General features: G+C 47.6%; 1 protein-coding gene across 1 annotated transcript in view; it reads right to left on the reverse strand.

Moving 5' to 3' along the window:
* Positions 1 to 14766, reverse strand: part of IFT27 (intraflagellar transport 27) — a 153875-nt gene that overhangs the window by 101899 nt on the left and 37210 nt on the right. Inside the window, exons 3-4 of the mRNA XM_078657759.1 lie at positions 10924 to 10983; positions 10358 to 10417 (exon numbers count right to left, since the gene is read on the reverse strand). Coding sequence (XP_078513885.1) covers positions 10358 to 10417; positions 10924 to 10983 — 120 coding nt within the window. The remainder of the gene's footprint in view (positions 1 to 10357; positions 10418 to 10923; positions 10984 to 14766) is intronic.

Below are 14766 nucleotides of genomic sequence, written 5' to 3' on the forward strand. Positions count from 1 at the left end.
GGTGAGACCCACCAAAATACCAAAGGGGCAGTGGCGAAACGGGCCACCGTCCATAATCTCAAGTGAGAGGGACAACAGTTCCAGTCTAAGGGGCAGTGCGCATAAGCACGGTTGAGGCCAAGAGGAAGTTAAGTTTGTTAAAGGGATTCTAGTTCCATCCCCAAGCCTCAAGTTGCAAGTCTTTCACCGGCCTCCAGCCGTATCCGCAGACGGCCCAGGACTGGTACGGGTCAGGGGGCAACCTCGCCAACCCCAACCCCGTCGATCGCCAGCGCCACTAATGCAGTACTCACTGTGCCCGTGGTCCGTTGTTCATTCGTTAGGCATGAGGGAGAGGGGCGTGCCCCTGGGTGCACCCGGCGTCTCAATGGCCTTTGCCGCTTCCCCCTCGCCTGTGCGGCCATGGAGCATACCTCTCCGGTGGGGTCAGTGGACCAGATCAGAGGTTTGTGGCGTGACCACCGGCAAGTCTACAGAGATCTGCGAGTTCGGGATCCCGTAGATGGCCTCATCATCATCGCTGGGCGCCGTCTGTTGTCCGTCCTCTGGGTTCGTGTCCTGGGAGGGTGGGTTGCTGAGCTGGGAAACTTTCCGTAGTGCGTCACGCTGTTCCTGGAGTATCTGATCCAGCGGGGGAGAGTGCCGTGATCCTTCGTCTGCCCGCTGGGACTGATGGGTTCCACGTCTCCGGCGGGTTCGTGGGCCTCGCCGCCTGGGCCTCGCCTCGCCCCCACGAGTGTGCTTGGGCGCTGTGTCCGTGCCCCCGTCTAGCCACTCGCTGACCTCCCCGGGTGTCCCGAAGAAGTAGGTGCTGTCTCCCGTCACCACTCTCAGCTTCGCAGGGAAGAGTAGGGAGTATTTGAGGCCTGCGGTGCGCAGTCTCTTTTTGACTTCCAGGAAATCATGTCTCTGGCGTTGCACCTGGATGGTGTAGTCGGGGAAAAACATGATCGACGCATTCTCTATGCGTATTTCACCTATGCGCCTCGTTTCCCGCAGGACTGCATCCCGGTCCCTGTAGTTCAGTATCCTGAAGAGCAGTGGTCGCGGGTTGGTGCCAGTCGCGTAGGGCCTTGTCGGCACTCGGTGCGCTCGTTCCACGACAAAGTGAGGCGATAGCGTGCCCTCCGGCAACAGGGTCCGTAGCCAGTCCTCCACATGTTGCGCGGGGTGGTTCCCCTCCCATTTTTCCGGGACGCCTACTAGTCTAATGTTATTGCGTCTCGCCCTCCCTTCCGCATCCTCGGCCCTGTCTTCCAGGAACTCCACTCTACTCAGGAGGTCCTGTACCTGCTTATCTGTTTGGGTGACTTTGGGTTCGATCTCTTTCACCGCGCCCTCCAGGACCTTGGTTCGGTCGGACAACTTCCTGTGGTCGTCCCGCAGGAGGGTCAGGTCCACAGCCACGCCATCTATCTTGGACTCCAGGGAAGTTCTGGTTTGCTGGAGCGATTGCTCCATTCGTTCTACGGCCGCCAGCACGCTGTCAAGTCTCGTGGCCAATTGTTCGGCTGCCATTTTGTCGAGCTGCTTGCTTGTTTTCCCTTTCGGCAGTGCCCCACCAGTCCCGGAGCGGGACCGCACCCCTCCTGACATGTGCGGGGGTGTGCGTCCAGCAGAGTCGTTTTCTCCGCCACCCAGGTGGCACCTCCGAGAGCACCCCCTGTCAGTGCCAAGGGTCCGTTGGTCCGGGGTTCCCCCCCCAACCGCAGTCGGCGTCTTCGTAGGGAGGGTTGTGGGGGCCCAGTGCGTCACCTCCTCACCGCAGTCCAGGTGCGCCACTCAGCCCGTAGTGTAGCGAGCGTCCCATGCAGTCGGGTGCCTCGTGCGTGGTCGGCTGTTTCCACGCGTCCTGTTCCCCTCTCACTTGTGCCTTTGCGTGTGGGGGGGGAGGGGGGGGTCCGCAGGCGCCCCTCCAGGCGCTCTCCCCGCCGGCAGTTGCGAAGTGTGTGCCCGACCGGGGGTACCGGCAAGGTGTGGGCGGTTCCGCCTCCCCGGTCTCACCGTGCCCGGCCTCGGGTCTGTGACTCTCCGGGTAGTTCCTGATGCCGTGCTGCGCCCCAGGGGCCGCCCGAGTCTCCCCCCTTTCGTCTGGTCAGTTCGCGCACCCCAGGCGCCACCTCCGAGCTGTGTTGCAGGTGCTGGATCTCAGTTAGTCATCGGGTGGGACAGGGGCGGTAGGGCCGGGCCTCCACTGGACCCCTAGGGCTCGCCCCCAGTGCGGCAGTGATCCGGTGGCAGCCTCCGGGGAGCGCGAATTAAGCGCTGCGACGAGTCGTGGGCGGCCTCTCCATCCCGGTCCCCTCGTGCCGGCCCCCGTGCCCTTGACTCTCCAGGTATCGCCCGGTGGCCTGCGATGTCCCAGGGGCCCCCCGTCTCGCCCCCTCCTCACCGGGTCTGGTCGCGCCTCCGGACCGCCTCAGGTGCACCGGCAGCGGTCCCGCTGGGGCTACGACGCGGGTGGTGTGCCTCCGCAGTCCGCCGTCCACTGGGCAGGTCAGCAGCAGCAGGGCCGGTTCATCGCTGGACCCTCTGCGTTGTCCCTCCGTGCAGCGGCAGTGCCATGACGGCCTCCTGGATGTGTGGGCCGGGGCCTGTGTGCTAGGCCCAAGCCCCGGTCTCTCGTGGTTGCTCTGCCGGCCGGGAGGTCTCTGGGTCCGCAGGGGAGTCGTAAGACGGGCCGGGGTCCGGCCCGACGGAGCCTCGGAGCAAAAATCGGCCAGTTCGCCGAGACGACCTCCACGAACGTCCGCCTGCAGTTTCCGGCGGCCTCGGTGTATTGTGGCGGATAATAGGCTCGGGGAAAGGGGAGCTTTTCACGGAGCTCTACCCGAGCACGTCCTCCGCCATTGCGTGCTTAGCCACGCCCCCAGCCTGGTTGCTCCATTAAGCATTTCCAGGCGATTTGTGTGGACCTAGTACTACAAGGCTGTTTACAAATAAGAACTAAAGAGACTAGATGTGGTTCGGCCAAGGTGGATCATGCGAAAGACTGTATCGTTAGTCACTTTATGATCTGGCAGGCAGTCATGGTGAAGGACTCTAGTCTATTGAGTTTCAGGAAGCTCCATTGTAGCAGGTGGTGGGTCTGTAAAAAGTACTTGGTTTTTACCACAGATGGCTGTATGTCAGAATGCACTTCTCTCCTGGTTCTGCAATGTGCATGTGAGGAGACAGTAGGCATGCATGTGATTTAAAAAAAAAATGTATGTATAGGGTACATATGTTATGTAAGAAGTATGGCCCAAAAGTTAAATAATATTAGCTCAAGCTGAAGTATAATAAAAACTGAAGAAAGTTGTGAGATGTAAAATGTTTCTTCTAGGTTATTAAAAAAGAAATAGGTCATACCTCCTCCATTAATAGTCTGTGTGTTATCAGGTAGGAGTAATGTTTGGAATAAAATAATCTTCCCTAGGCCTTGAAAGTACTTTGGGCACAAAATGAGTGTGTTCTTTTTTTAAACATATATGTTAGGGGACAGAAAAAAGATTAGCATCCGCTTTAATAATAAAATAATAAAGAAATGTATAAAGCGCATGGTTACGCCATCTCGGCGTGTCCCTGCGCTGAGTGAGAGGGAGGTGACAGTTGACCGCAACTGATGTTCACTTAGTGCTAACCGGAGAACAGATATGTTTTAAGCGCCCTTTTAAACTTAGCTTCAGAGCTCTCCAACCTGAGTATTAGAGGGAGGTTGTTCCAGTTCTGAGCTGCCAGGAACCTGAAGGATCGGCCTCCCATTCTGGCCTTCTTTACCTTCGGAATTTCCAGCAGCCCGGTCCCACTGGATCTAAGAGACCTCCCTGGCACATACCTGGTGACCAAGACACTCAGATATGAAGGGCCAAGGTTCTGGGAAATACGGTGAGAGGTGCATAATGTCTTAAACAAAACTCTTTTCTTAACTGGGAGCCAGTGCAGTGAGTCAAGGGCATTTTTTGAAGCCGCCCTCCTAGGCTGCATCAGTACCAGCCATGCGACAGCATTCTGCAAGACCTGTAGTCTCTCCAGACCTTTTGCCGTGGCCCCAAGATAGAGTATGTTGCCATAGTCTAGGCGAGATGTGATAAGAGCATGCACCATCGTCTTCCTAGCCCCTATCGGGAGGATATCCAACGTTTTGCGTAGATTTTTTAGGACTCCAAAACATTTCCTGACTACCCGTCTAATATGTCCATCATAGGAAAGAGTGGAGTCCGCCCAGATCCCCAGATTTTTCACCTCGGTGCAAGGTATGGGGGTAGGGCCCAAACTCGGAGGCCACCACGCCGATGTCCAGCTTGATGTATCACCTCCCACCACAAGCACCTCGGTCTTGCTGCCATTCAATTTCAGGCAGTTCTTATCCATCCAGGAGGCAAGCTCCTGCATGCAAGCCCTGAAATTAGAGGCCGCTACCTCCGGTGCCTGGGATAGGGAGATCAACAGCTAGGTGTCATCAGCATAAGAGACGACCCCAACTCCAAAACCCTGTACTATCTCCGCCAAAGGAGTCATGTACAGGTTGAACAGGGTAGGACTAAGGGCAGAACCCTGAGGCACTTCCTGCCTCAATTTAATGTCATTGGAGTAGTGTTTTAGCGCTGGAGGCCCACGTTTCGACTATCTTTGTTGGGGCCCCCCACGAAAGGACCTCCTTCCTCTGCAGATTCTCTCACTACCATCCTCGAACAGTGCCCTTCATCTCTTCATTGCCACTCTCACGTATGTATTTATTTTATTTCATAGCGCTACTCATAGCAGTGTAGGGTATCATAGCGCTACTCATAGCAGTGTAGGGTATCACAAACACTATTTACACAAGAATCTCTCTTATGATCAGATGGTATGCGTTAGAAGAAATAAGGGAATGTATAAGCCTTCAATATCTTTCATATCTAGAGCATTTATGTTAAGAAACACGGTGAGCCATATTAAAAACAGTATTCCTATGGCAGTGATGTATAGGTTAGACATAAAAGCAATGTGTGAAGCATGACATATTTCTTACATCTAAACACATACGTTAGAAAACAGATGGCATGCGTGGGATGTGAAATGATCAATTTTTTGTCAAGAATGAATAATCTAGGAGTAAAAGAATTAACGACTGAAATAATAGTCCGTATGTGAACAATGCATTTGATGAGGAAAAAAAGAATGTATACGAATGCAATGCTTTGTATGTGCATGCCAAAACTTAGGAGATAAAAGATTTTGTCAGATATGAAATGTTTGCTTATCCCGAGAACCTGTATGCTATCAAATATATAAAACATTTCAATCTCACGTTTCCTCCTGTCCATAATGTATTTTTTAAGAGATTGACAAACAAGTTCGATCTGAAATATTATTTCTTAAGTGTATAATGTATGCACTATGACTGAGAAGAACGTGATAATGAAGAATCTGTGTACAGAAATGAAAAAAATCTGCCTAAACAGCCGTGAAAATGTACATTAATAGTTCTCACGTTACAAAAAGCGATACGCACTGTACTTATTTATCATTCCTAACTATTTAAAAACAAAGCCAAGTGAACTATATATACGGCCTCCACTGCACCTGCACACTTTTGTCCAAGAGCCCATGTTCTTTGTGCATCCTGGTATCAGAGTTGCAGCACCAGCCACCCACATCTCTCTCAGCCTCAGTCTTCCGAGCTCTGCAACTGAACAACAATGCCTCAACCTCCTTCCCAGGTTTGTGTTCCTAGTAGCACGCACTATTTGCCTCGTAGAAAGGAATAGAAGATGATCTGAAACAGAGGAGTACGTGTATTTGCTGCATGGACGTCAATCCACCAAAATGTCTGGGGTAGCGGAATTGACGTCACATGCCCTTTGACCTTCAATTGTACTCACATGTTAACACATACACACACACACCCACACACCCATACACACACACTCACACTTACACACTCTCACATAAACACACACACTCACCCGCAAGCACGCACACAGCATACATTTAAAAGCATATATTTTGTACTTACTTCAGCTGCCATGGAAGGTCATATTCTAGCTAATAGTACTTCATTATTGATTACACTAATAGTGAATAATGAAACATTGTTCACTATTAGTGTAATAAAAACAATGAGAGAAAACAAAGTGTGGAGCCCCAAACGACGTCCATAGGGACAAGCTGCCGCTGTGTTCCTTGAATTGGCCACCTCCAAGGCCAGGGGTTGCAGAGGCAGTCCCAGAGGTTGCAAGGGGCAAGCCAGTGGTCGCAGCTGCGACCCTTGGCAATCCTCAAATGACGTCCATGATTTGCGGTTTCTTGTAGGAGGTGAAAGACTCAAGTGCCCACTACTCAATCCAGCTGGCCAGTCAGCTAAATAGTCAGTGCCATAAAGGAATCAGTACCTCTTGTTTACTGTACACAATTAAGTCATAATTACCGGATGTTCGTTTACTGACTTGGAAATATCACACTGTGATGCTACGCTTTGGTTTGGTTTTGCTCTTTCGTTCACTGAAATGTCAGCAAAATTGTTTACTTAAAAAAAAAAAAATGAATAAGAACTTTAGTCAGTGAAAGTCTGTTGCATGCCTTTATTGACACTTTCAACTTGTGTTCTGTCTTCTTGGCCTCTCCTTTTCAGGTGTTTACAGCGCCATGCTTTGCCTGGAAATCAAAGCAGAGACGGAATATCGGTGGGAAATGTCCAAGATTTGCAGGCGATTAAGTAATCTCCATCCTCCACCGGCATAAACATCTACAATGCAGATTTAGGGTAGCACTAGCATTCACTGTTTGCAAAGAATATAATTATTAGAAAAAAAGGCAACAAATGGGGAATAATAATCTGCAAGAGCGATTGGGACATGACCACAAAGTACTGCAAAGAAATGTACTCGTCCAGGAGGATGCTGTGCTGTAACTGAGGTCTTAAAATGGAGCCGACACCAGGAATACGTGGTGCATGCATTGAAGCTCATTGGATTACAGTGCTGGAGGCCACATCTGGAGCATTGGGCTAAGTAAGGAAAGGTCTAGCTGTTGATTGGATCCACATCTGGTCGCGACATCCCTTGTGTTGCATTCAATTCCGGAGGTCATGTTGACAGTGTTCGGTCTGATTCTGGTGGCCACATCTAGGTTGTGATATTTTGGGAGGCCACAACTCACACACTATGCCCAGTTCCCCATTATACTGATTCACATCCCCAGCTATTGCTCAACAATTCACAGCAACAGCACTTGTTTATATATTTATTTACAGAGTTTTATATAGCGCTGGCTAGACCCGGAGGTATCAGGGCCCTTTACATGAGGATCAGCGAGTTACAAGTTACAATATTACATCAGTTGCAGGAGCAAGTATAATATAGGAGAAAAACAGTGATTAAACATTAAACATGAGTTAGTTAGCACATAGTATAGCCAAGACACATTCAATGGGGCAAGGAAGGTGGAGGGGGAAAGGTTAAAAGGAGACCTAAGGGGGAGGGGGGGTCAACTAGGAGAGTAGGTCAGTAAGGAGAACAAAGGAGTAGTCCTGCAGCAATGAGGATCGGAAGAGAACCGCAAAGGTGGAGGACCCAGGTCACGGGAATCGATAGCATTATCCCTAAATGGTGGGATATACCAAAATCAATACAAAAACCAAAAGGTAACTGATTCTACGGATCCATGTAGGGCTGGAAGAGGGGGGCAGCCACGGGAACACGAAGGGAGGAGGCGGGGGGAAGAAACACAGCGGAGAGGTAAGGAAAAACAATGTCCAATGTCCGGCTGGGTAGGTAACGGCCGCGGGGGTGAAACCAAAGCCAATCACCCCTATAGCTGCCTTAACAGCTCCACCGGGCATCGGCCATGTTGCTCGGGCTCCGCGGTCAGTATAACATATATGGTGTCCGCCCGGGGGGCATCATCACTTCCTCAGCCACTCTTTTCCTACTGTGGTCATATTTGATAGTTTTATTTCAGACTTTTCCAATGCTTAAGTCTATTGTGCTTATGTATGATCTGGAGATCTCGTTAAGGTTCATTGCCTTAGGATTGGTGGTTCTGTTACAAATACTCAGTTGCTAGTTGCTATCTTAAGGTCAGGCAGACCAGTAATGGTGATTAAGTCATGGGCGCCTTTTTGGAGGCCATTTTGAAATCAGGCTGTTCACAAGTAAAACTTATTGAATCATGAAAAGTAAGAAAATATGCCCCTAACTTTGAGGTATTTCTCTTTTCTTGTTAATATTTCTGTAGTGGAGGTACAGTGACTTGCGACAGGCTCCCTCCGTTGTCCATCCTGCAGATCGCGGTATACATTTCAAAGTACTACGTGCTCTCAGATGTACTCCCCCATTATGTGGAGCCTCCGCTCACATAAAGAGGGGTGTTTCTCCCGCAGTGGGATGGTGCGCAGTTTGTGCCGGTGACAATATATTCCCCGGCCAAGGCTCCGGTCTCCAGAGGGGGCCTGGTCGCGGAGGGCAGCCGACTCAATTTCACTGGCCCCTCCCCCTCCGGCCGCATTCGTACCTCGCTGATGGTGTAGACAAGCGGGTTTCCCATCAAGGGGTTCTCTCCCCCAGGGTAGTCAGCTAGCAGGACCCTGCTTCCAGAAGAGGGCGGGGCGCTATCGGATCTTAAAGCGGCAGCCGGCGACATCGCGGTTTACTTCTCTCGGCCTCCGGGTGTTTTCTCATAATTCCCCGGGCGCCATCTTGGTTCATTTCCATGCGGAGATGTCGCAAGTCATATCTCGGCGAGGCGGGATCGCAGAGAGGCGGTTTTGTATTCTGAATGATCCACCAGTGCTCAGATTGCAGAATTGTCAAATTTGACGGGATTAGGACGTGGCGAAAACGCCGCTCTGGATGCCGGTGTGCTGGTTCATCATGGAGTTTCAGCTCTGAGCGGCCATCATGTCTGCGGCTCCATTTATCAACTTGTGGTACGCTTACCACCTCACTCCTATAACTGCGTCTTCCAGCCATGATTTACTTCCTTGAAACGGAGGCTGATGCCTCGCAGTGGGGCAGAAGCGAGAGCAAAATGGCAAGAATCACAGCAGCAAATTTTCCAGCACTCAGTAGTTCTCATCTATAGGGGCTATGGGTCTTGGCAAAAAGAAGACACCAATTTGCTGTGTCATGGTGAGTCTACACTAGACAAACCGAATGACTACTGCAGAATGAGCTTACTAAAACACCCTCATGGAGGAAAGACTAAAGAGAGGATGTGACCAGACCTATTCGCCAAAGAGAAATAAATGTTCATAACAAGTCAAGCAATTCCGAAGAAACTAAGGCCCAGATGCATCAAGCTTAAATCCGCTCGCAAAGGGGCAGATTCTCAGAATCTGCCCCTTTGCGACCAGTATTTTTGCATTTGGGATGCATCATCCCAAAAGCAAAAATCGCAATTTAAGAAATCTCAAAATTGCGATTTCTTAAATTGCTATTGCATTTAAGGAATCTCAAATTGAGATTCCTTAAATGCAGTGCATCAAAGTAAAACAATTAGCGATTTCGCTAATAGGGGGTGCAAATTACCATGAAGTTGAACTTCATGATAATTCCAAAAGAAATCTGAAAAATGCACTAAAGTGCCTTTTTCAAAGTTTCATGTTGCGCACACACATGCCCTTAGGGCATGTGTGTGCACAACGTATGTGCACCGAACAATTTCAGGGGTGCAACAAGGTGTCCTTTGGACACCCCTGTACCCTTGAAATCACATTCTCAATTTGCGATTCGCTAATTGCGATTCGCAAATTGAGAATTTCATCCCATTCATTCCTATAGGCCTAGAATGAATGGGGAGGTATTCCTTAATTGCACCTCACAATTTGCGAGTCGCAATTAAGGAATTTTAAGAAATTGCTATTTTTAAAGTCATTTCTTCATGCATTGCATTTTGCAATTCCTTATTAGCGATTCCTTATTTTTCGCTAATAAGGAATCGCAAAATGGATGCTTGATGCATCTGGGGGTAAGTCCTAGGCTTTCAGGTGGAGGAGTACCATTACAACATGTATTTTACACACACAACGTAAAGACTACAAAGAACATCTTTAAATCAAAAGTGGTGAAAACAAATGCAGTGAATCCATTTAACAAAGCCCGAGGCTGACATCGGGGACTACTGGTATTGACTAGACAAGTTCCTCATTCAATATATTGCAAGTTTACAATTGTTATACACTGGTCTGCCATTTCCAGCTTAATTTCTCTATTTCCCCCCCACTGAGACACCTCTTGCTGAACATTCCTTGCATGTTTCTGATGCACAGCGAGCTCTGAGGTCCTAAAGAGCAAAGACCTAGGCAGTTCAACAGTCAAAGACATGCCTTACAACTCGTACTTCCAATGGTTAAAAGAAAATCTGTCACTTAAACAAAAGGAAGGGATGCACTCACCATTTTTGCTAAGACATCATAAAAGATCTCTTTACCAGAAGAATCACAGATAAACAGCTCCTGAGGGGAGAAACAAAGAAAGGCTATAGCTCAACAAGAGAACTAATACAGATGAGGGGGTGAACAGAGTGGATTTAGACGAGAGAGAGAAAGAAAGGAATAAAAAGTCTCCAGGGACTGATAAAGTCGGACATAATGCCAGAGATTAGTAGAGAAAGGTGGCTGATAAAGCTGAGGGTGGGAAAGGAGACCGAAAAGAGGGAAATGTGGGGGTACGACCGAGGCGGAAAGATGAGCAAATGAGGGGTAAACACTTAAAAGAAACAAGATAACAATATGAAGCACTATACGTGGGGGTGCCGGTTAGGTACGCGAGTCCCAGCACAGGAATGACTTAGGTGCTTTGGAAGAGCTGTGTGGAGATCCCTGTACCAGAACTGGAATGCAAATGAAGAAGGAAGGATATGTAATAGAAATGGAAGGGGGGCTGTGTGGAGGGTTCAGTGACAACAAGAATGCAGTAGGTGGGATTCAAATACATCAGTAAAGATTGTCGAGGATCTTACCACACTGTCACTGGTGTCTGGAATCTGCACGGTCTTCATCAGCACCTCAACTCCAGCAGTCTGCAGAGGGGAAGCAGGATTTGACAGGAAGTAAAAACCTCTTTCAATTTCACTTCAGTAATGCAACTTTCACTACTACCCACTATGAAGCGCTGATGGCCACCAATTTGGCACCCAGTGTCAACAAAATATACAAAATAATAGGAAAAAAAGCTGCATTTTAATGGCAACCAGAAATGCAACGTCAAGTGAGAAGGTTACATTGTGAATGGTTGCAGGCTCAGCAACCGATGCCTTTATTTTTCCCACAATACTTTCAACAGTAATATACTTGCCTAATTTAGCTCTTTATTTCCTAGAATGGCGAGGGAACTAAAAAAACAATTCTCACTACAAGAGGAAATTATAAATTGATAAAAAATTTGGGATAACCCAAGAAAATAAATATATAGCGTCTCTTCTTTTGACGTGCCAGTGTTTACGCAAGTCCGTCCTCGTGAACTGAGGCACCCGCTGTGTTGAGAGCACAACTGTGATGGGAAAGCAGTTGATCAGATATATATATATATATATCTCATCACTGCTTTTCCATCACAGCCAGCGCTTTTCCATCACATTCGCCGCTCTCAACACAGCGGGTGCCTCAGCTCGCAAGGACGGACTCACGCAAACACTGCCACGGCCAAAGAAGAGACGCTGAACACACTAGACTTAGCTATTTTGAATAATTATTTTATTCGTCATGCAACCATCGATAAAAAGAAACTGACAAACACTTTTCAGCCTCTTGACCTTTTTTAATGTCAGTGAATCTACGTGAACAATTACCTTATAAATAAAGACTTAATTCATTGGGCAGTTTGAACGGTCAAAACATCAAGAAGGGACTTAATTCTCAAGAGTCCCAGATTTCATTGCAAACATTTCAAAATTAAAAATAAAAATATATATAATAGGATGAAACCGTATCAATACATATTGTTAACACACTAACTAGGTATGTCTTGTAAGGAGACCCAATCTATACATAACCAAAAGCACTGGTATAAAAGTGGATAAGTTGGCATGTTCATAATGGTATTGTGAAAAGACATGCCTAGTTAGTGTGTTAACAATATGTATCGATACAGTTTCTTTTCAATACAATTGTATGTTTTTAATGGTGGCGACTGTTTGCTTGATTAAGATTCCTGTTACAACACTCGAAGTTGGGAACATATGCAAGAGTTACCCACAGAGGATTTATGGTTCTATTTCCATCATTCTATTTTTGTATTTTTATTTTTAATTTTGAAATATTTGTGATTTGCTACATTTATTAATCCTTCATCAATTTCATATGACAATGTAATTATTGGAATCATGAGGCAGGGAACATGTCATTTTTTAAAGGAAATTTTGGAATATGTTCATGACATCAAATTATATTTTGAATGTTGTAAAAAAGGCCACCATGTTTGCAATCAAATAAGGGGCTCCTGAGAATTAAGTCACTTCTTGATCTTTTTGACCTATTGAACTGCCCAATGAATGAAGTTTTTGTTTATAAGATAATTGTTCCCTTAGTTTCACTGACATTGACAAAGGCCAGGAGGCCGAAGCACGTTTTTCAGTTTCTTTTTTATCGATGGTTGCACGACTAATAAAATATTTATTCAAAGTAGCTAAGCTTGGAGTGCTCAGCGTCTTTTCTTTCGACGTGGCAATATTATATATATATATATATATATATATATATATATATATATATATATATATATTAGAACACAAAACGCCACTCTCCTGCCGAACTACTTGAGGCGGGTGCTTCTGTCGTGCAAGCGGCATTGCACGTAAAATATTCAACACAAGGTGTCCCTCTTTAAAAGACACACAGAGCACACTAGGGGTTGTTTGCTCAGCTCCTTTATTGCACTTGGCATGACGCGTTTCGTCTTCCGACTTCCTCAGATGCAGCGTGCAATATGAGAAAGCTGTCAATTTCACGAGCATTTAAAAGTCAGCCTTGGCTCCTCCTTTCCCGGCATCAGCGAAGAGGGACTTTGCCCATGATCCTCCCCCTTCGAGTTTCTTCGGTGCCATCTTGAAGTGTGTTTTGTGATTTAGTTGTTATTGGTGCAATGTTGATATTTATTGCTTGGCATATTATACATAGTCCTCCATGCGTCCTGGATACAACACACACTTTAGTTGAAGCCGATGGTACATTCAGCCGGTAATACTTGTTAAGCCCTTTGGTCCGCTTTGCCCCTTTGCGCTGGCCGTTGGTCGGAAAGCCGCTTCTGTGCAAGCTGTTTTAAGTAAACAGCATTGCCATGTGTAAGTCACAGTCCAAACTTGTTGGCAGATAGCGGAGCTCCTTGACAGCGGCGGTTCAGGCAGGCAAATATCCGCAGATTAGAACACAAAACGCCACTCTCCTGCCGAACTACTTGAGGCGGGTGCTTCTGTCGTGCAAGCGGACCAAAGGGCTTAACAAGTATTACCGGCTGAATGTACCATCGGCTTCAACTAAAGTGTGTGTTGTATCCAGGACGCATGGAGGACTATGTATAATATGCCAAGCAATAAATATCAACATTGCACCAATAACAACTAAATCACAAAACACACTTCAAGATGGCACCGAAGAAACTCGAAGGGGGAGGATCATGGCCAAAGTCCCTCTTCGCTGATGCCGGGAAAGGAGGAGCCAAGGCTGACTTTTAAATGCTCGTGAAATTGACAGCTTTCTCATATTGCACGCTGCATCTGAGGAAGTCGGAAGACGAAACGCGTCATGCCAAGTGCAATAAAGGAGCTGAGCAAACAACCCCTAGTGTGCTCTGTGTGTCTTTTAAAGAGGGACACCTTGTGTTGAATATTTTACGTGCAATGCCGCTTGCACGACAGAAGCACCCGCCTCAAGTAGTTCGGCAGGAGAGTGGCGTTTTGTGTTCTAATCTGCGGATATTTGCCTGCCTGAACCGCCGCTGTCAAGGAGCTCCGCTATCTGCCAACAAGTTTGGACTGTGACTTACACATGGCAATGCTGTTTACTTAAAACAGCTTGCACAGAAGCGGCTTTCCGACCAACGGCCAGCGCAAAGGGGCAAAGCGGACCAAAGGGCTTAGCAAGTATTACCGGCTGAATGTACCATCGGCTTCAACTAAAGTGTGTGTTGTATCCAGGACGCATGGAGGACTATGTATAATATGCCAAGCAATAAATATCAACATTGCACCAATAACAACTAAATCACAAAACACACTTCAAGATGGCACCGAAGAAACTCGAAGGGGGAGGATCATGGGCAAAGTCCCTCTTCGCTGATGCCGGGAAAGGAGGAGCCAAGGCTGACTTTTAAATGCTCGTGAAATTGACAGCTTTCTCATATTGCACGCTGCATCTGAGGAAGTCGGAAGACGAAACGCGTCATGCCAAGTGCAATAAAGGAGCTGAGCAAACAACCCCTAGTGTGCTCTGTGTGTCTTTTAAAGAGGGACACCTTGTGTTGAATATTTTACGTGCAATGCCGCTTGCACGACAGAAGCACCCGCCTCAAGTAGTTCGGCAGGAGAGTGGCGTTTTGTGTTCTAATCTGCGGATATTTGCCTGCCTGAACCGCCGCTGTCAAGGAGCTCCGCTATCTGCCAACAAGTTTGGACTGTGACTTACACATGGCAATGCTGTTTACTTAAAACAGCTTGCACAGAAGCGGCTTTCCGACCAACGGCCAGCGCAAAGGGGCAAAGCGGACCAAAGGGCTTAACAAGTATTACCGGGTGAATGTACCATCGGCTTCAACTAAAGTGTGTGTTGTATCCAGGACGCATGGAGGACTATGTATAATATGCCAAGCA

The sequence above is a fragment of the Lissotriton helveticus genome, chromosome 1_1 (assembly GCF_964261635.1).
Source record: "Lissotriton helveticus chromosome 1_1, aLisHel1.1, whole genome shotgun sequence".
NCBI lineage: Eukaryota > Metazoa > Chordata > Amphibia > Caudata > Salamandridae > Lissotriton > Lissotriton helveticus.